The 21,518-nt window shown below is 39.5% G+C and overlaps 3 protein-coding genes across 3 annotated transcripts; 1 reads left to right on the plus strand and 2 right to left on the minus strand.

Moving 5' to 3' along the window:
• The first annotated feature begins 299 nt into the window (after positions 1-299).
• mrpl48 (mitochondrial ribosomal protein L48) lies at positions 300-3,055 on the plus strand. The gene is made up of 8 exons (XM_084923736.1): positions 300-466; positions 808-866; positions 1,086-1,117; positions 1,207-1,292; positions 1,553-1,722; positions 2,336-2,438; positions 2,549-2,638; positions 2,813-3,055. The coding sequence occupies exons 1-8, from the start codon at positions 446-448 to the stop codon at positions 2,888-2,890; spliced, it is 639 nt and encodes a 212-aa protein (XP_084779862.1). The 5' UTR covers positions 300-445; the 3' UTR covers positions 2,891-3,055.
• Positions 3,056-3,319: 264 nt separating this feature from the next.
• LOC146390744 (sterile alpha motif domain-containing protein 9-like) lies at positions 3,320-10,383 on the minus strand. The gene is made up of 8 exons (XM_084923737.1): positions 6,963-10,383; positions 6,619-6,662; positions 6,441-6,505; positions 6,082-6,296; positions 5,743-5,999; positions 5,114-5,242; positions 4,869-5,025; positions 3,320-3,681 (listed from the first exon to the last, which is right to left on the minus strand). The coding sequence occupies exons 1-8, from the start codon at positions 9,715-9,717 to the stop codon at positions 3,641-3,643; spliced, it is 3,663 nt and encodes a 1,220-aa protein (XP_084779863.1). The 5' UTR covers positions 9,718-10,383; the 3' UTR covers positions 3,320-3,640.
• Positions 10,384-13,426: 3,043 nt separating this feature from the next.
• On the minus strand, positions 13,427-18,680 carry LOC146390745 (sterile alpha motif domain-containing protein 9-like). Its single transcript, XM_084923734.1, has 2 exons — positions 15,303-18,680; positions 13,427-14,746 (listed from the first exon to the last, which is right to left on the minus strand). Exons 1-2 carry the CDS (start codon positions 17,911-17,913, stop codon positions 14,682-14,684), a joined length of 2,676 nt encoding a protein of 891 aa, XP_084779860.1. The 5' UTR covers positions 17,914-18,680; the 3' UTR covers positions 13,427-14,681.
• Positions 18,681-21,518: the final 2,838 nt, after the last annotated feature.

The following is a 21,518-nucleotide window of genomic DNA, read 5'->3' on the forward strand; positions in this document are numbered from 1 at the left end:
GACAAACAAGCAATTAAGACAGCTGAATAAATATCAAGAAGAATATATAGAATATAAAAAAACAACATCAAGACAGTACGAGTTGAAGTGCTTGAAAGTAGTGCAATGGTCTTAGTTTATACTTTTAAAACAGGCCAATTCTTTATTCTACATATAGCCCCTTTGTGAATCATGTTGTCTACCGGTTATTTACCAATATAAGGAACTATATTAGGCATAAAAAAAAACCCAGAACACACAGAAACATCTGTAATCACGTTTTGCCACAACACCCGGAACGGTTGTACTCCCGTGTTTAGCCGACGGACAAAAAACAGCACGGACTTCCGGCGTCTGCACCAGTGCGTGTGTTATTGCATGTTATTCATCCTAAGCAGATGTAGTTCTGTGAGGAGTTTCGTCTGAGCATATCTGACATTAAATATCGACAGAGAGAGGCGCAGTGATGAATCCTGTCTTCCGGAAGGTGACGTCCCGCTTATTTGTTTTTTCTCTGCTAAAGGTTTGCTGACTTCACAGAGGTCACAGCTGTGCTGGAGCTGAGTTAGCTTCCTGTCAGTCAGCCCCGTGTTTGTGTCGTTGTTGTCTTTTTTGGCTCCTGTAGAGGTAACTGGAAAAACAGAGGATGTTGTAGATGGAGCTGCCAGGCAAGGAGGAAAAGAGGAAGACCACAATGGGGGTTTATGGTTATACTGAAGGAGGATATCCAAATACTGCTGTGCTTCATAATTGCCGGGATACACTGTTAAATTTAAATGAGTGTGATAAATAGTGGATTTGACAGGTGATGTTGTTCTGTGTCTCCAGGTGCAGGCGTCTGTCGCACAGCAGGCGCTCCTGCTGAATAAAGCGCTGACACCTTGCCGGTAAGTCTTTGCCTTGCTTTTTCGGTTGTCCCAGTTGTAGACATTATATGTTTAATTTAATTAAGCATTTAGGTTAAATTTATCAGTTTTTAAAACATTTACAACAAGTCTCAATTGTTAGACCGTAGAATATTTTATGTTTCTAAACACATCGCGGTGAGATGGTTTCTCTCCTTCTGATACTATTTATGATTAATCTGTGTTCTGTAATCTTTAAAGGGCTGCACCGTCCATCCGGCATCCTGTTTGGTGTAAGTATTTGTGTCCTGTGTATGCAAACTCAATGCAAACTGCTCGTGGTGCTGCAGAATATTTAAAGTGTTGTTTGTTCTCTTCTTAGGCACACACTCTGTAAATGAACGACAGTACAAGGGCATGCCAACCCACGGCATTGGGAGGTGGAAATATCTGTTACCTAAGCAAGCGGTAAGACTCCAAGTGGAGAATATATTGATTGGCTACCTGCTAAATCCAGAATTGAAAATAAAAACATTCTCCTCACACACACAGTTTTGAATAATCACGCCCATTTCATCTTAAAGACCTCATACCACCAGTGTCCTCACAGAACTCTTCAGTGTCAGACTGCTGGCTTACTTGTGGTTCCCAGAGTGAATTTTATATTGTTTGCAGGATAGAGTTAACTGAAGACACTGTCTGGCCCTTTTCTGTTTTGTTGCTTTTAGCCGAGGAAAAAGAAGGACAAGCACCAGATGAAACGGATCATGTCTGCGACAGATACAGCGTACGGCACTCTGAATGTGAACGTGTCAGGATATGACATGACTGTCGTGGAACATTACTCCCAGTACATCCATAACTTCTGCAACCGGCTTGGCATCAAAGTAGCTGACAGGTGAGGACGTTTGGATGGCAGGTCTGAGGTTTCTGATCACTGCAGGTCAGCAGGTAACATTTAACTGAGTCACTTAAGGAGCTGAGATGCAAACCATGTCAAGTTCAATAGGAAAATTTCCATTTTCTGCTATAACTGCCCCCTGTTCATTAAGATTAGATGTTTGAAGTTAAACTGTTTTTATTCTTTTCCATATATGAACAACATTAAATATGATTTGGTTTATTTTATTGGTAGACCGGGTATCAAAGGTCCCCGCCTTCTCTCTTATGCTTATGTGTGGGTAATTAACAATTCACTCAGCAGATAGAAACATAGTTAGGATGAACTGCAGGTTTGTATAAGTTGTTTTTCCCTGTAAAGGATGGAATAAAAATTATTTAGATATGTGTTTCACATGAAGGGACTGACACAGTTAAACTGTCAAAGCAACAGTAAGGATGGTAGACGATCAAGTTTTAAACCTTGATATATCAGACTTTGGTCACTAGATGGCAGCAGAGTTCCTCTGCATCTGCCAAATTCTCATCTGACAAATATATTACAGTGAGTTGTTTTTTTTTCTGTGTAGTAGACTTAAGCTTTAATGCTCTTTAATGCTTCCCACATACAGCTATGCTTTACCAAGAAAGAGCACAGAGGTCATGCTGATGCAGGAGCAAGGCACCAAGACGTACGTCGATGCTGTCCTCAAGACTCACCACCGAGTCATTCAGGTAAGACCTGGCTTGTTGTGTTTTTTGGGGTTTTGTTTGTGCTCAAACTGCAGGTGTACTGACAGGTTTTAAAGACCTAACTGCTAACGGTGTTATTACTTTTTGTCCAGCTGAGCACTCTGAACGCCGCGCTGTGTCCCGTCTTCATGGACGTCCTCTTAAAGAATCAACCAGAGGGAGTTCAGCTCTCTGTGATGGAGGTGAGTAAGCTGTTGCATGTTCATCTTTTAGTCCATAACTGTTGGAGAACATTAGAAGTGCTCACTATAACAAACCAAACTCCACCTTACTCTTAAAAGCAATGTGCATGCGTAGTTTTTGGTCATATCATAATTTTTAGTACTAATCCACTTCTCTCCCTCTGTACCTCTCAGCACACCGAAGCTGATTTCCAAGCACGGTTCAAGGGGCGTCCGGAGCTGGAGGGGCTCATCGCTCAGATGAACCAATAACTTTCCACCTCATTATGTACAAGTATCAGTTTGATCTAATTTATTACCCATCATTCCTCAGTAGCATCCTGTATAAATGGATTATCTGAAATGGAAAAAAAACTGTGCACATTAGTCTCATTTTGTGACCTTTGGGAAATAAAACCACACTCATCCATCTTAAAATATTTTCATATTTATTTTTCTGGTTCTTCTGCTTCATTGTAAACTTTGTTCACTTTAATACACATCATGTCACTGTACTTTTTTTTTTAACCTTTGGACACAAAATGTAGCATTTTTAATTTCTGTGACTAAAAGTTAGAATTGTAGCAATCACGTATTTTTTAATTTAAATATAAAAGTTCAGAATATTTTATTTGCCTGTATTCTGAGTAAACATTAACATCTGCATCCCATGTTGTAGAAAAACATAAAAGAAATTAAATTACACAGATAAAAACAAGATAAACAATTTAAAAAAATAAAGGAAGGTTTTTTTTAAACAAGAGAAAAATATATATTTGGTTGAGTTAAATTAAAAAAAAAAACTTTTAAAATGTGGTTCATATTTTTACATTCCCTAAACAATACATTGAGATCCCTCAAGCTCATAGATGAGAAACCTCAGAGACTTTATCCCTTGGACTTCATAGAGCTCATCTTTGAATAATCTCTCATTTGGCTCATTTAAATTTCTCACAGCATCAAATTTCTCATTGGAGATCAGATCTTTTTCCTGGAGTTTGTCTAGAACGGCTGCTGCCTCGCTCACTGTCCATCAGAGCCGCTGAATGGCGATCCATGAAATGCTGCCCAGAAAAATAAAAAGCAAATGTAAAACACAGTAATGCTCTACATTATAGTCATGAAAAAAGAGTCTGTTTTCAGTTATAAGGTTTTACATATCAGCACCTAATGAAAATCTCCTGGTCTTTACAAGACTGTAAAATTACTGAAACTTTAGATGAACAGCAACATGACGTCATTATTTAGTGAAAATTAAACCAAAATACTAAAGAACTAAGCACACTGCTCCCTGTGCAAGTAACAGCCAGGTGCTGATACAGAAATGCACTTGATTATTGATAATCAGCATCTCTACGAAAGCAGTCGTTCAGTAGTTTCCTAGTCTGGAGCATTCAGGTGTGTGTTAACACAATTCCAAATAGGAAAGCAATAATAATTTTTAAAAAGAAATTGCTGATGTTCTTCAGTCTGGGAAGAAAGATCATTCGCAAACAGAAAACATTCAAGACGGCTTCCAGTCAACACAGGAGTCACTATCCCAGTAAATTCATCCCAGTGTTAGACCATGCCCTGCTCAGAGAAACTGCAAGAAACCCAAGAGCTACATCGGAGACTCTGCAGGCCTCAGCATGTTAAAGTTAATGAGAGTACAATTACAAAAAGACTGAACAAGTTTTGAACAGGCTTTTTTTGGAAAGAGGGAAAATATCTTCTATCTAGAAAGAACAGCAGTAATGCTGCATGTGGAAAAAAAAAAGCAATATATTTTGGATAGGTGAGACCTAAGTAGGCATGTTTGAACAAAATACACATCGTTACAGCATATCAGCACAAACACCTCAAACCAACTGTCGAGCACGGCGGTGGAAGGGTGATGGTTTGGGCTTTGTTTTATAGCGACGGGATCAAACTGGAAATCATGCAAAGAGACAGTGATCCAGACCACAGCGAGAACTTTACAGCAAATGGGTGAAAAAGAAAGACTGCTTTTTGTTTCTCTTAGGTTTGTTTTTAGGTTGTTTCAGAACCCAGTTTTCTTTTTAAATTATGTCTTGATAAGCAAAACATAAGATTTGAAAAAGGAATTTACTTTAGAAAATAATCATGGATTAAAGCGAACCTCTTACCCTGTTCTTGGTGAATACTTGTGCTTAATAGTCATCTGGAATAACTCAAGCTGGTCAAATACTGGCCTGGTCTAAATACTTTAGATGAGCTGCGTTAGGGCAAATATGCATAAAACACTAACCTGTTCCGATAGTGCACGTCCACACGGTGTCCTTTTCCTTTCCTCCCCTGCGCTCAACTTCAAGTTTCAGTTTCAAGTTTCCGAAGTCGCTTTTTTCATTTCCAATGACCACCTCAAAGAAATTAGTGTCGCTCCACTCCAACATGAACTGCTGTTTCTGTAGACAAAACATTTTATGGAAACTTCAGGATTTTTGCTGTTTCTATGTTATGGTGCAATGAACAGAAGTGCAGCTTAGTCCAAACCTCAGGGCAGATTTCTGCTGTGTCCCAGTCTGTTGAGAGGTAGAAATAACTCTCCAGCTGTACAGGGTCAATAGGACTTGTCTTTCGGCTTTTTCTGAATCCGTCAGATTTCTCCTTCTTCTCCACTTCCTGAAACATGGAAAAATGGACCATTCTTCACATACAAGTAATGGTTGGAAATCTTTGGGAATCGTGTTCACATCTGTTCATGTCTTTAATGAACATATGTGTTTGTGTTTATATCAAGATGAGAACATTGATTTGCACTACTGCAATCCATGTAACTGAAAAGGGAAAATGCCAAGCAAACACAAGTAACAACTACAAAGTTAAAAAAAAAGCTCAAAGCTGTTCAAAAAACAGCTTTTGAAAGAATTATTAAATTACATTAGCATAAAGATGGCTGTAAGTTCTTAACTTTTAATGCAGTTTTTTCTGCCTGAAAGTCAGTAATGTTGTCAAAACATTCAGAGACCAAACTCTATTAATTTGCTGCCTTGTAGTGTCACTGTGTTTTTGTATTTATCAATGAGAGCATTTTATTTCTCTGTGTTATTATATATCACCTTGATGATATTTTTCCTCACTTCTACTTTATATTGTTGCTCCAGTATGTGGCATTGTATTACCTGTTGTATTAGAGGATCATGTGGGACCAGGTAAACGTGCAGAGTGAGGCCAGATGTGATTTGCATGTATATCAAGACATCAGCAAAAACTTTTAGATATAGGCCCAGTTTCTTTAGGATCATGGCTCCTCTTAGAGAGAACTCCGGCTTGTTTAACTTCACATGGGATGATGTCATTTCAGACACTTGCTCCAAATAATCTCCACTGCTGTCCACATGCAGAACTCGAAATATGTCTGACATCGCTGCATTTTCACCTGCAAAGCACAAACAGTCATGTGTGCATAAATATCTTTATTACTGTAATAAAATAATCATATGCGTTTTACGACTGCTCACCTGTACAGATCCAGTGCGGCAGACGGACTTCCTCTAGCTTCCCATCTGTGACTTTGATGTCCATTAGGGGTCCTGCTGGTATGTAGTCCATGCATACAGGTTTCCTCATGAATCGCTGCCATGAGCTAAACTGGTATCTGAAGCTGACGGTTTCCTTACAAACCCACCGCAAGGCAGACTCGCTGCATTCATATTTGCCACTTTCAGACTGCAGGCTGAATTTGAATAGACAAGACAAAATGCTCTGTTATGCTCTGTTCACATGCACGAACAGAAATGGCACAATGCAAATAGTACAAAGTGGTACTTTAAACCCAAACCACTTCATTGTGTGTCTTGTAATTTGTGATAACCTTCACCTGTAAGTATGAACCTTGTCCATTATCTGGACTTCAGGTTTCAGCTTCGTCCACGGACTGGAGTCCTGTTGTACAAGATATTTTTACATTGTCATGGTCATTGAAATTGTAAAATTTTTACAATTATTGTAAGATGCAATAAATGAGTAGAAATAAATCCACAGAAACAGAGACTTACCATTTCATTGCCAAAAGCTTTCAGAAGTCTCTCAGAAGGTTCTTCTTAAAGCAAAGTTAACGTTTAAAGAGCTAGCTCACAAAATTCAATAATTCTAGCACAATTTTAACGTTACTTTAACTTGTGCGAGATTTCTATATGATATAAGTACATAAACAACATGCTTTTTAATCTTAGCATCTTTAAAGCAGAAAAATGGAGGAAACACCATTTGGTCATGTAAAATTATCAACCTAGCTGTATTAAAACAACTATTGTCATTATAACATGAAAAAATTTAATACTCAAAGAGGAAAGCATTTAATTTGTTGAGGGAAAAGATTTTAATAGTTTCATTTTCTTACCCTCAGTTCTTCTGTGAACGTTGTAAGCAACAGGACCACTGATTGTAAATCCAAGATAAAAGAACACATGGCCTGAGTTCCAGAGGCTGTCTTTTCGGTTAACATCCAACTTCATCTCTCTGCCGCCAAATGTTGCATACAGCCTGTAATTTCTCACCACCCCTTTAACCCTGAGGAGTTTGCCTTGGACTGTTGGATCAGTGAAAATATCGTCGTTCCTCCAGTTTGTGTTTGGGGCTTTCAGTGCATCTTGGGTCCACAAGATTTCAAGGTTGCGTCTGTGAACAAGTCTGTTCAGACCCTGACCCGGTCCAAGAAAAAATATGGGTCGAAGGTACCTTGATTGAAAGAGTGACTTATATTCTTGTTCATAGGAATGCAGAATATTTTGGATTAAATGAGGGAGGTCAGAGGCCAATTCGTCTTCACCATCTGTAGGCCAACACAACAGCAGAGCTAACATGTGAAACTCGGGGTGCATCTCAGGAGCCAATGGCATTTTCTCTGTAAAGCTGCTTTGGTAGTCGGAGCTGGAGGGAGGTTCTTTCAGATTTATCAGCATGATATTGGCCAGAACGTAGTTGAGTAAGGCGTGTATAGTAGAATGTTTGTGTTGGCAGATTTCTCTCCACCATACAGCAATGTCCTTGGTGTCTGATCTAGTGCATCTTTCAAGACATGAAAGTACTCCCGGAGAACTGACAGCCAGTTTTTGTTTAAGTTTGTGGAAGGCTTTCTGGAGCTGATCATTTGGTTCTGCGTCTCCAACATACTTTTTGTAGCATTCTATTGTCTTTCTGGAAATGTAGGTTGGATCTTCTTTCTTTACAAGAGAATATGAATAAGTTAAAAAAGTGTCGAAAAATTCAGATCTTTTCTCAACCAAATCTCTGAGGCTGTTTATTAGCTCCTTAAACCTGAAAAGTTTCTCATCTCCGAGGGATTTCAGGACAGAGTCCAGAGACACAGTCTTTGTGAGAACTTGCTTCCAAAGTTCATCATGTCTGATAAGATGGTCATACAACAGGGTGCAAACTTCCAGATAACCAAACAGCCCTCTGGTGTTTAAAGCACGCAAGACTTTTACATTCCCATCTCCTTGTTTGCCTTTCATGTGTTCATTCTCAGCAAGTCGTTCCTCATCTTCAAAAGCTTCAATGCCTTTTTGGGCAAGCTGTAAAATTTCTCTTGGCTTGGCAGAAACTTTTAAGTTCTTCAGGTGGCTCTTATGGACTTGGCCTAGTGTATCTGCAACATATGAACTCCAAGGAGCTCTCTGCTTTGCTTTTTTTGCCCAAATTTCTGCCTCATTGTAGTCTTCTATTTCTATATAATATAAACGAGCAAGAGTTTGTGGAAAAAGTGGGTTGTCATCAAATTTTTTTGAGGCCACCTTCAAGACTGACAGACTCTGACTTTTGCCTTTCTTTTTGTCATCATCTTCTCTTTTTGTAATATCTTGAATCAGTCTGGAAAACTTTTCTTTCTTCTCATTAATGACACCAGTTGGGTCCTCTATTATTTTAATTTCTCTTTTATTTAGCATGTCTTTGACAAACCCAAGTAAATATGGAGGAACATAACTTTTGCAAAAACTGTTCAAGAAGTGTCTTGTTGTGTCACTTCTGGTCACACCCGCATTAGCCAACAGTTCAGTGCAACAGTGAGCTATCATATTGTGAGCCATGCAAACCTTTTTATCAGCTCTTCCATCTTGTTGGAAGGTGACGATCAGATGACTGAAAGGCTGCATTTGATCCTCCAGTGAAAAGTCATCTTCATGTCTGAGGAAGTCCAGGCACTGAGACTCCAGGAGATATGAACCTGGTACGTAGGCGTTCAGCAGACACAGGAAGGCAGCAAGCTGTGTCTTCAGTGGCTTATTTGTTCTTTTGATATGTTCTAATGTAGCACATGCGTTCCTGATGTAGGCTTGAGAGAAATTAGACTGCAGAATGTTAAAACCATGAAACTGCTTGCACCGATCACCAAATCTTCTGCCAAGCTCTTCTTTTTTCATATCAAAGTCTGCTTGCTCTCTGTCTGAGAGAGATTTTTTGAGAATAATAGATTTTCTCATTTTCCTCTTGAACTTTTGTCTCAGTTCATAAGAACGCGCCTTTTGGTGGATAATCCCGTCACTGCTTCTCACACAGTTCAGTAAAATTACCACAGGCAAATCAATTTCTATATCCTGTTCAGCAATCTCTTCCATAATCCTGTCCTGGAGGATGTCCAATATGAACTCATCATTTAGTAACAACAGTACCGTTTTCTGGTGGCCATGGCTACCTGCTGTAAAAAGGCTGACCACATCTTGCGCAACTTTTGTGATATCTAATGTTGAGCCTGTCAAAACAGCACATCTGAAGGTTTTCCTCAAGTCCCACAGCACCTGCATAGCCAGCGTGGTTCCCCCACATCCTTGTTGATGAAACAGTTTAATTGTTGATGTCCCAGGGCCTTTTCTTCTCAGGTGAATTTGTTCTTTAAGGGTTTCATATCCATCTCGTTTGATAAAAGGAGTTGCATTGCCATCTGACACTGCTTGTTCACTGATATAGAAGTTTAACCAGTTCGGTGGGGCCCCTCTGTAAAAGTTTTCCTCCACTTGCTCAACATGTTGAGGTTCAACAAACTCTCCTTCAAACTGATTGGCATGGAGGACATCCAAAAATGAGAAGGAATCACTGATTTTACTCCTTGCATCTGCTTCTCCACCTTCAGCAGTGGACAGGGCTGGTCTGTTTGCCATCTTCACACTTTCACTTTGCTTCACCCTAATGAATGTTAATCAAAACAAACATGAGTCCGTCTCATGTCTTAGCTTAAACTATTTGTAATTTAGGTCCTACATTCACTTTATGGAATGTGATACATTTAAATAGCCATTTCATTGCTGGTCAGTCACATAAAATAAATATAGCCTTCTCCATGAAAACAACCAGACACTAACTTCAATTAAAACTTCCATTTGTCATTTGCAGATCTTAAGAGATTTTTCTTACCTTCTCCCAAATTACACGGACAGCTCTAAAGACCTGCTATTATGTGTGTGTTCAAGCACTGGGAACGTGAATGTGTCATGTAACCCGGAAGGTAGTCGTCACACCCAAAGCAGGTTGGGATAATCAGGTACAGACATGTACACCTCTACAGTTTGAATGTTAGAGCAGTTCCAGTTTCAGAGTAGTTTAAAAAAGGAATGAGTCAATTTAACAGCACATTTTCTTCCTGGTTTTTTAAAAAAGCAGAGGCTACGCTTGACGTGTTCAGTCAATAAACACGTCAAGCTGGCATAAAATATTGCACAATCAGAAGCTAAAGATTGAAAATTTGGCCAACAAAATAATAAAATATGTGATATATGTTAATATTGTACGGTACGGCGCCCCGGAGGGGACAGGAAAGAAAAAAAAATTAAGACGGACTTTTGCGAGATCTCGCAAAACTAACTTGGGATCTCGCAAAAGTTTTGCGAGATCTCGCAAAACAAACTCGGGATCTCGCAAAAGTTTTGCGAGATCTCGCAAAAGTTTTAGCCGCATTCTTCCCGTCTCGACCTCCTGTTAGCTTCGAGCTACTACAGCCGGGAGATTGAGACCTACTACAGCCGGGAGGAACACCGCTTTCCCGGCACATCGTGCCTCGACCTCCTGGTCGGCTTCGAGCCGGCGTCCGAAGAATGCTGCTAAAACTTTTGCGAGATCTCGCAAAAGTTTTGCGAGATCCCGAGTTTGTTTTGCGAGAGCTCGCAAAACTTTTGCGAGATCCCGAGTTAGTTTTGCGAAATCTCGCAAAAGTCTGTCTTAATTTTTTTTTTCTCCCATGTCCCCTGCGGGGCTCTGTACAAAACTAACTCAGGATCTCGCAAAAGTTTTGCGAGATCTCGCAAAACAAACTCGGGATCTCGCAAAACTTTTGCGAGCTCTTGCAAAAGTTTTAGCCGCATTCTTCGGATGCCGGCTCGAAGCCGACCGGGAGGTCGAGGCACGATGTGCCGGGAAAGTGGTGTTCCTCCCGGCTGTAGTAGGTCTCGACCTCCCGTTAGCTTCGAGCTAACGGGAAGAATGCGGCTAAAACTTTTGCGAGATCTCGCAAAACTTTTGTGAGATCCCGAGTTTGTTTTGCGAGAGCTTGCAAAAGTTTTGCGAGATCCCGAGTTTGCTTTGCGAGATCTCGCAAAACTTTTGCGAGATCCCGAGTTAGTTTTGCGAGATCTCGCAAAAGTCCGTCTTAATTTTTTTTTTCTCCCATGTCCCCTGCGGGGCTCTGTACAAAACTAACTCAGGATCTCGCAAAAGTTTTGCGAGATCTCGCAAAACAAACTCGGGATCTCGCAAAAGTTTTGCGAGATCTCGCAAAACAAACTCGGGATCTCGCAAAACTTTTGCGAGCTCTCGCAAAAGTTTTAGCCGCATTCTTCGGATGCCGGCTCGAAGCCGACCGGGAGGTCGAGGCACGATGTGCCGGGAAAGTGGTGTTCCTCCCGGCTGTAGTAGGTCTCGACCTCCCGTTAGCTTCGAGCTAACGGGAAGAATGCGGCTAAAACTTTTGCGAGATCTCGCAAAACTTTTGTGAGATCCCGAGTTTGTTTTGCGAGAGCTTGCAAAAGTTTTGCGAGATCCCGAGTTTGCTTTGCGAGATCTCGCAAAACTTTTGCGAGATCCCGAGTTAGTTTTGCGAGATCTCGCAAAAGTCCGTCTTAATTTTTTTTTTCTCCCATGTCCCCTGCGGGGCTCTGTACAAAACTAACTCAGGATCTCGCAAAAGTTTTGCGAGATCTCGCAAAACAAACTCGGGATCTCGCAAAAGTTTTGCGAGATCTCGCAAAACAAACTCGGGATCTCGCAAAACTTTTGCGAGCTCTCGCAAAAGTTTTAGCCGCATTCTTCGGATGCCGGCTCGAAGCCGACCGGGAGGTCGAGGCACGATGTGCCGGGAAAGTGGTGTTCCTCCCGGCTGTAGTAGGTCTCGACCTCCCGTTAGCTTCGAGCTAACGGGAAGAATGCGGCTAAAACTTTTGCGAGATCTCGCAAAACTTTTGTGAGATCCCGAGTTTGTTTTGCGAGAGCTTGCAAAAGTTTTGCGAGATCCCGAGTTTGCTTTGCGAGATCTCGCAAAACTTTTGCGAGATCCCGAGTTAGTTTTGCGAGATCTCGCAAAAGTCCGTCTTAATTTTTTTTCCTCCCATGTCCCCTCCGGGGCTCCGTAGTTTTGCGAGATCTCGCAAAAGTCCGTCTTAATTTTTTTTTCTCCCATGTCCCCTGCGGGGCTCCGTAATATTGTCCTATTTTCAAACATTACCTACATTTGTTTAAAGGGCAGGGTGACTTCATTTGATTAGGAAATGCTTGTCACAACAGGAAATACTAAGGCTTTACTATGAACGGTTTAATGATGAAAGATAACAAATCTTTCTGTCTCTATTTCACTCATGTGGCTGCTGTTCAGGTCTCAGTTTGCAATTAAACAGTTCTTGAGTATTTGGAAACATTTAAACAAATAAAAGGAGGGCATTAAAATACATTAGGATGTAAGCAAATGTAAATAATCAATGAAGAGTGTTTGGAAGCACATCAAAAAAGAATATTTATGTGGCTTGATCACAGACAGTTCTCTATTATCCAGTATTTTCCTCCAAAAATGTTTTTCACTCTCTTTCACACACACACACACACACACACACACACACACACACACACACACACACACACACACACACACACACACTAGCCTAGGACTCTTACTGGATACAGATGCCCCAGGTGGGAATCAAACTTATGACTCCTTGCCCCAGAGATGTATATATATATATACAAAAGTATTCCCTTGTCTGCCTTCACATACATATGTTCACTGTTTTCTTTATGTTGTTGTTGTGATTTGGTGCTATATATAAAATAATCGACTTGCCTTAAGTGAGATCCTATTTTTAATCCATAGAGTTTAATATGCAGCTATATCCAGAGGTGGGAAACAATGAAGTACAAACACTTTGTTACTGTACTTTACATGAGTATTTTTTTCCTGTTATCCAAGAGGCTTCTTCAATTCTTAAACCAAAAGGTGGAAAGTCCCAGGCATTTAAAGTGGGGATTGTCAGTGATTTATTATTAATTAATATTAATATTATTTCACTACTAATCATGTCTCAAAATAAATTAAAAGAATGTTTAACAATTTATGGTATTATGTGTGTTATTAAATGATGCCAATATTTCACTTTGAAATAATTTTATAAGACGTGGCACTTCACAAAACTAAAGGCCAGACGTGCAAAACTTTTAGGCTGGGCTTTAAACAACTAACTGTTTCAGATGTACTAAATAATCTGCAAACAAATTTTAAATTAATAGTAAATATAAGTTACTAATTAGGGTGGCTGGCCTCTCCCTTAGAGATAGGGTGAGAAGTTCGGCCATCCGGGAGGGGCTCAGAGTAGAGCTGCTGTTCTTCACATTGGAAGGAGCCAGCTGAGGTGGTTCAGGCATCTGACAAGGATGCCTCCTGGGTGCCTCCTGGCTGAGGTGTTCCGGGCATGTCCCACTGGGAGGAGGCCCCGGGGCAGACCCAGGACACGCTGGAGAGATTATATCTCTCAGCTGGCCTGGGAACGCCTTGGTGTTCCCCCGGATGAGCTAGAGGAGGTGGCGAGGTCTGGGCTTCTCTGCTTAGGCTGCTGCCCCCGCGACCCGGCCCCGGATAAAGCGGAAGATGATGGATGAAATATAATTTTTCAAATATGTCTATGAAATCAGTACCAAATGTGTGTAAATGTGCAATTAAATACTTTATTGAGTAAACTCGGATAATAAAACAAACAGCCCTCCTAAACTAGACAAGAACAATAAGTAAAACGAAATCAAACACTGGTTAGACAGGGGTAAAAACAAAAACAAACAAACAAACAAACAAAAAGCTGAATATAAATCCTTTTCACATTTAAACTTGGATAAATCCATAACATTATCAAACTTTTATTTAACAGCATGTACATCCTCTTTTATACTTTAGAATCTAACACATAAAACAAACACAAAAAGGCAACCTTTAATTGAGAGGCCCCAAATGCAGATGCCTGTATACGGGACTTAACAAAAGCAAGCCATTTATAGAGGTTGCACAAAATACAAAACAAAAGGCAAATGTAGACTAAGACTTTGCCTGCAGGAAACATAACCTGGAAAGTACTAGCATGGAGAAAGAACCTACGTTCCAGCACCAGACAAGGGCAGATTTGGCCAGTATGTACACAGCGAGGGTGATCAGAGAGGTGAAGACAGCTGGGAACACAGGAAGGAAAAAAAACAGGAGTAACAAGACAGGAAGCAAAACAACAATTTAAAACGATACTTTGAGTAGACATTTTTCTTCAGATGTTGATTAGCAAAGTCTTTAGAAATGTATAAACAAAATATTAAATAGACACTATGAAAAGAAGCCAAATTTTAGGAAGTAAATCATCTCTAAGAATCAGAAAGTCTGTTGTTTAATCTGAGGTGTTAGCATAGACAATACATACATGACTAAAAGTGCTGGATCACATGCATCACATCAAAGCTACAGCACAATTTTCCCCTTTTAGTTTTTGCCCCTACATATAAAAAGACATAAATACTATAAAGGAAGCTTCAGAATCACTTTCCTATTGGGGGGGATGTTGAGCAGGATTCACAAACTTGGATGTCCCTCATTATCTTGTATGATGTTTAAAGCTTAAGGGGCAGCTTTGGTGTCTTTCACACTGTTGGTCAGAGTTTTCCCATTCTGATCTGCAATAACTGAGGTAATCAGCAAACAAAAAATAAAGTAAAACAACAGAAAAATGGATAATACAGGTTAAAAAACACAATACAATATTATGCTATGGTGTATATATAAAAAGTCCAATAAGTAACTATTACTGTAATGTAGCCAAATAAATTCACATTTGCACTGTTTAATTTTGTAATATTGCATTTATGTGTATGTACTTTATGTTATTATTGCACCGTGAAGGCGCTACCTAAAATCATGCCAAAACTTGTAATAGACCTGCCGGTGCACCGTGTCCATTTCACGCTTTCCTTTTCCAAACCATGAAAAAGACACACATGCAGAAGTTGCAGTAAGTTGCATGCTGTAGTAACCACAGAGTGAGATATTTTATTTCTATGTTTTTTTGTTCAATCCTGACTTCTTGGCTTAATATGTTATCTCTCCCTGCTGGTAATGCAACTTCTACATGTGTGTACATTTCACATTTTGGAGAGGCAAAGCATGAAACAACTACTAACTAGTAGTGATTGTTTGCAGAGCATTTTACTTCATTGCAATGTTACTGTTATGTTATCTTACCTGTGTCTGCAGTTTTATTCTGAATGCCAAAGGCCACAGGACCTCTGATAGTAAATCCAAGGTAGAAGGTAACTTGACGTTTTTTCCAACAGCTGTTTTGCAGATTGGCATTGATCTTAGTCTCTTTACCACCAACTCCTGTATATACTCCGTAGTCTCTTACTACTCCATCAAGTCTAAGAAGGAGCTCTTGGACATCAGGACTTCTGAAGATTTCTTCTTTCTTCCAGTTATCGCTCCAATCTGGTTTTGCTTTCAGATGATTTTCAATAATTGTTCTGTGAACAATTCTTTTCACACCTTCACCTTTTCCAATGAAAAACACAGGAAGAAGATACCTGGCACGAAAGTACTTCTTATATGCATTTTCGTAAGTTTTCTGCATTTGCTGAATTATTTGACTGATGTCATAAACACACTGGCCTTCATTTTCAGGCCAGTACAAGAGAAGGGTGAACATGTGCAGCTCAGGTGGGTCTGTGTCACTTGGGGGCATTTTCCGTCTAAATGGTGTGAGGATGTTGTTGACCAGAGCTGTCTCTGAATCTGCACTTGGATACATTTCTCTACACTTTGTAGATATGTCTTTGAGGTCTGATTGAGTGTATTGTTTGATAAGAAATGACAGTACTTCCACAGACTGTTCATCTTGGTTTCCCTCCTGAAACATCTGGATGAGTTGTTTTGCAGTTGTGTCTCCAACATACTTCTGTTGGCACTCTGAGGTGTCTTTAGATATATATTCAGGATCATCTTTCTCCGTGTTAGGCTTTGAGTAAGTCAGATATTGTTCCAAAAAAGTGCATTTTCTCTCAACTTTATCTCTGAGGCTTTCTAGTAGTTCAATGAATCCGAGGAGTTTGTAGCCTCTAAGTGATTTCAGGAAAGAGGTCGCCGATACTTTTTTTGTGAGAACTTTTTCCCAGGTTTCATTTTGACTAACAAGTTTGTCATATAGAGTATTGCAGACCTGCAGGTAACCAAAAAGCCCTCTTGAATTAAAAAGTCTTGAAACATTCCTCTTGTCATGTTCTTTCATGTCTGGTCCATCTTCATCCTCAGCAAATCTTTCTTCATCTTCAAAAGCTTTAATCGCTTTTTGAGCCATTTGCAAAATTTCTCTTGTTTTGGCAGAAACATTTTGCTTCATTAGGCGGTTTTTATGGACTTGGCCAAGTGTGTCAGCAACAAATGAATTTTGAGGATCTCTTTTTAGTGCTTCGACTGCCCACATTTCTGCCCGATTGTAGTCTTTTAGTTCTATATAATAAAAACGAGCAAGTGCTTGTGGAAAAAATGGATTTTGAAAGATTTTACATGAGGTCTTCTCTAAAACTGTTGCACACTGACATTTCCCCTCCATCGTTTGAATGTCTAGAATCAGTCTAGAAAACTTTTCCTGTTTCATTTCTGTGCTGTTGACTTGGTCCACTTCTTTTTTCATTTCTCTTTTGGTTAACATCTCTTTGACAAAACCAAGCAACCACAGAGGAATCTCATAACTGCAAAAAGTGTTCACGAAGTTTCTTGTTGTGTCACTTCTGGTCACACCTGCCTTTGCCAACAGTTTAGTACAACATTCTGCTATCATAGTGTGAGCCATGCTGACTTTTTTCTCACATCTTTCATTTTGTTGGAAGGTAATAATGAGATGATTTAAAGGCTGCATTTGATCCTCCAGTGAAAGGTCATCATACTTGTCTTGTCTGAGGAAGTCCAGGCACTGAGACTCCAGGAGATATGAACCTGGTACGTAGGCGTTCAGCAGACACAGGAAGGCAGCAAGCTTCAGTGACTGATTTGTTTTTTTCCTTTTTCCTAATGCAGCACATGCCTCCCTGACATAGTCCTGAGAGAAATTACTTTGCATTATGTTAAAGCCATGAAACTGTTCACATTTATCTTTGTACCTCTTTTGAAGCTCTTCCTTTTTCTTATCAAAATTTTTCTTCTCATTGTCTGAGAGTGTGTTCTTTAGGACAACATGGTCACTCTGTTGAGGTGCATTGTTTCTCACACAGCTGAGGAAAATGACTAGAGGCATATGAGTAACTATCTTCTGCTCAGCAACTATCCTCATAATGCTGACTTCGAGATCTTCCAGAATCGACTCATTGTTCAGCAACAACAACACAGTTCCCTGGTGGTTTTGACTGCCTGCTGTGAAAAGTTGGACAACCTCCATTGCAACTTTTGTAATATCTGAGGTGGAGCCAGTTAAAACAGCACACCTGAAGGTTTTTCTCAAGTCCCACAACACCTGCATGGCCATTGTAGTTCCCCCACATCCTGGTTGGTGTGACAGTTTTACAGTTGATATCCCTGGAAATTTTCTATTTTTCTTAATTTGTTCCCTGAGTTCTTCATATCCATCTCTTTTGATAAAAGTAGTTCCAGTCTTTAGGGACTCTGCCTGTTCACTGATGTAGAAATTTAACCACTCAGGTGGGGCCCCTCTGTAAAAGTTTTCCTCAGCCTTTTTTGTGCATTCCAGGAAATCTTCATCTGAATATTTTCCTTCAAACTGATCTGCATGGAGAATATCCAACAATGGGAGGCTTCCCATATGCAATTCCCCTTCCTTAGTGTACCGTGCTGGTCCATTTGCCATCTTTAGCTTTAAGTGTCCTGCAGCATAATAAACGTGTGAAAAGATTTTTAGTCTGAACTGTTCTCTGAGGCTAAATGGCAGTAGCACACACACATTTTAAATGTACATTACTAAGGGTTAGGATTTTACATTCATCAAATTATACCTACTGCGTTAGTTTTATTCTTGATTGTTATTATTCACTAGCTGGGCCCACGTCCTCATTTTAGGTTTGACAGCGTTTTAGTAGGTAAAAATGAATGCTTTGACATGAATTGAGCTGCGGTTTGGGGGAGGACTTGAAGGGGACTGGCGATGGCTCCCGGGTCGGGCAAATCCCCATGTACTAAATAGAAGTGAAGAAGTTAAAGAATGGAGAACAAGGGATCAGCTTGCAGTACTGGGGGGTACCTATATAGATGACAGCCGGAGGGAGCGTGTTTGGAGGCATGGTCCTACTCCTGAAATTCCGATACATAATCTCCAATTACTGGTTTTAACCCTTTAAACGCTGACCTAATTTAGCCTTTAAACCAGGGGTAGGCAACTCCAGGCCTCAAGGGTTTTAGATGTGTCCTTGATATAACACAGCTGTCTTGAAGTTCCTCAACATGTCTTGAAGTTCTCCAGAGGCCTGGTAATGAACTAATCATGTGATTCAGGTGTGTTGACTCAGGGTGAGATCTAAAACCTGCAGGGACACCGGCCCTCGTGGACTCGGATTGGGGACCCCTGCTTTAAACCCTAACCCATCACCAGTGACGGTTAGCATTTTTAGCAAGGGTAGGCAACTCCAGGCCTCGAGGAATCATGAATCACATGATTAGTTTATTACCAGGCCTCTGGAGAACTTCAAGACATGTTGAGGAAGTCATTAAGCCATTTAAATCAGCTGTGTTATATCAAGGGCACATCTAAAACCTGCAGGGACACCGGCCCTCATGGACTGGGATTGGGGACCCCTGGTTTAAAGGGTTAATTAAAATTTGGCATGTAGTAAGTGTTTTAGAAAATAAAGCAGACTTGGAGATAAATACTTCTACATCAAACTTATTATTCTGACCCCTAAAGTTATCTTCATCCACTAAATATATTTTATGTATTGTACTTTTACAAGCCCTTGGAATCTTCTAAAACCTGGAATCATTATGTCCAAGCAGTTTTTCCCAGGTCTAACCACAGATTGACTGTAGGGTCATTCCATCTCATATCATTAAATCTTTAGAAAAAAATCTGCTCAAGCATCTTCAACTTTTTTAAACATGTATATAATGATTGGTGTGAAACTTTACATGCATACATAAATACTTTTCAATATATATTTTTCTGAGAAAAACAAATCTGATCAATTTTCATACCAAACTCTGAGACTGTTGAGCAGAAAGTCTGCGTTGATTTAAGATGTAATCACTGCTGTTGTATATGTAGCACTTTTTGTGTCAGGTCAGAGATTTACAAGTGTAACTTCTCAAAAACTCCATAAAGATTTCTCTTACCTTGTGTTCTACTTGATGCAAATGTGTTTGATGTCCTCTCATATCTTACATGTATTAGTGACTAGTGACTTTTGTGCTGGAGTTATATATAGTATACAGCCACTTGTCACACCCAGGTAGGTGTGGGAGTAGATACTCAGCACATACTGACCAGATGAGGTAGTAGTAAGATATGTTCAAAATGTTTGAAGGAATCATTAGGACTTTATATTTACTTGTTTCTGAGAAAAAGGCAGATTGGAATGAAGCCTATTAAAGATATTCAGATGGAAAATCTAGAGGAAGCTATCAATGAAAAATCAGGGAAAATGTAAAAAAAATGTCTTCAATGTTTGAGGTTATTGTTTTCTTACTTTGATGCAGCAGTATTATTGTGCGACAAAGATTGAACATTTCCAGGAAAAGCGTGGGGGTGAGATCAACAGAAATCTTACTGACAAGAGGCCATGCAACTGTAAACTTTGTAACACTGTCAACAGTTTCTTTCATATTCTAACATACTTTGTTTCCTTCATTTCTTTCTTCTTTCATTTCATTTCTTTCAAAGGCATTTTAAGTTTCCTTTTTCTGATAATGAAACCTACCACTGCAATGTTTTCTGTTCTTACTATCTGACTGTCAAATGTTACCAATGTTTTTTAGGTTATGACATAGTCATGCTGACATTGGAGTGTGGTGTAATGCACTTTTAAGGTTGCAGATGTGCATATAATGCTTAATAAGGACATTTTTAGGATCTTTTGGTTATTACAACTAAATGACAGGGCTTCACAAAATATAACCTTGATCACAATTTTGGCTTCCCACGATTAAATGAACACAATCTTGAAAATGATCTGTTATTTAAAAAACAAAGCAAAAGCAAATTAAGTACTCCCTAAACGATGCCTGATCACAAGCTTTCATGTACCACACACGCACAGCTGTTCATTGAATCACACAGCTTGAAGTTTCCTGGACTTGTCAGTACAAGTAACACTGCCAAAAATCAGAACAACAAAAAACAAAATGTCTGGCACAACGTGTGGAAATGCTTGATTTTTAAATAATGTGTGTCTGTGCCAGAGAACTAAACTGACAATTTTTTCAACCAGCTGAAAAGGGGAAATGTAGAAGGATCCCACAGCTGTCGAGTACTTTTCTACGAGTTTAGTCCCATCTTTTATGTAGATTAATGGAGTTAAAGAGCTTATATTTTGCTTCTATTAAATGCTTTTTTTCTTCTAAGTGATGAATAAGCAGGAGCAGTTTTACTTTTGCCACTGAAAGAATAAAGTTATATATGAAGAAAACAAAGGAAATGTTTTATTTATGTTCTAGTCCTGCCGTGGTGCAAGAGAGCCTGCTTATGCAGTTCAACAGACCGACCACGTTCACAAAAGGAACGTTTTATTTTGCCTTTGCCATCAGAACGTCATTACAATGTGGCTGCCTGACAGAAAATGACAATTAATCCACATTTTTGCACAGATTTGACCTTTTAAAGGTCCTAAACTTTTGATCAGCTGTAAAACAGCCTGTTTCAGTTTAAGTGTTGTTTTTAATAAATTGCATGCTCAAGACCATTTTTCAAGTGGTCTTCAACTTTTGAGCCGGACTGTGTTTTGATGTGTAATTTTAGTACAGTGAAAAAGTGACACAATTTTAGTTCAGTCTCATTTAAATTGTGACAAAACGCCAAATCCTTATATTTGTCTAAATATCCATGATATTTTGCTGGAGTCAGTCCAAAATAAATCATGAATCCAGAAATACTTCTTGCCTAAATTAACAATGCATGAGTTCTACATCCAGGCTGACTCAACATGTTGTGTAAGTGTGCTAAAACATGTTGTTGATGTTGCAACTAAAATGGTTTATTCCTCAGGGCAAGTGCGCTCAATCACATCTCTTCACTTCAGGCTCAAACTAAATTTAACCATGTGCACAATAACAGGCGTAACTCGTAATCTGATCTATTTAAGAGCAACAATTCTTGACAAACATAACGAGGTGGATCAACTATGAAACAACCACACCTGCCACATTATTTAAGAACTGTGTGCTTTACAAAAATAAGAGGCCATATGAATATTAGACAAAACATCCCACTGACTGACTCAAAAGACAGTAACACACAGTTACTGAACA

Source organism: Perissodus microlepis, chromosome 3 (assembly GCF_051167445.1).
Source record: "Perissodus microlepis isolate ML-2025 ecotype Zambia chromosome 3, ASM5116744v1, whole genome shotgun sequence".
NCBI lineage: Eukaryota > Metazoa > Chordata > Actinopteri > Cichliformes > Cichlidae > Perissodus > Perissodus microlepis.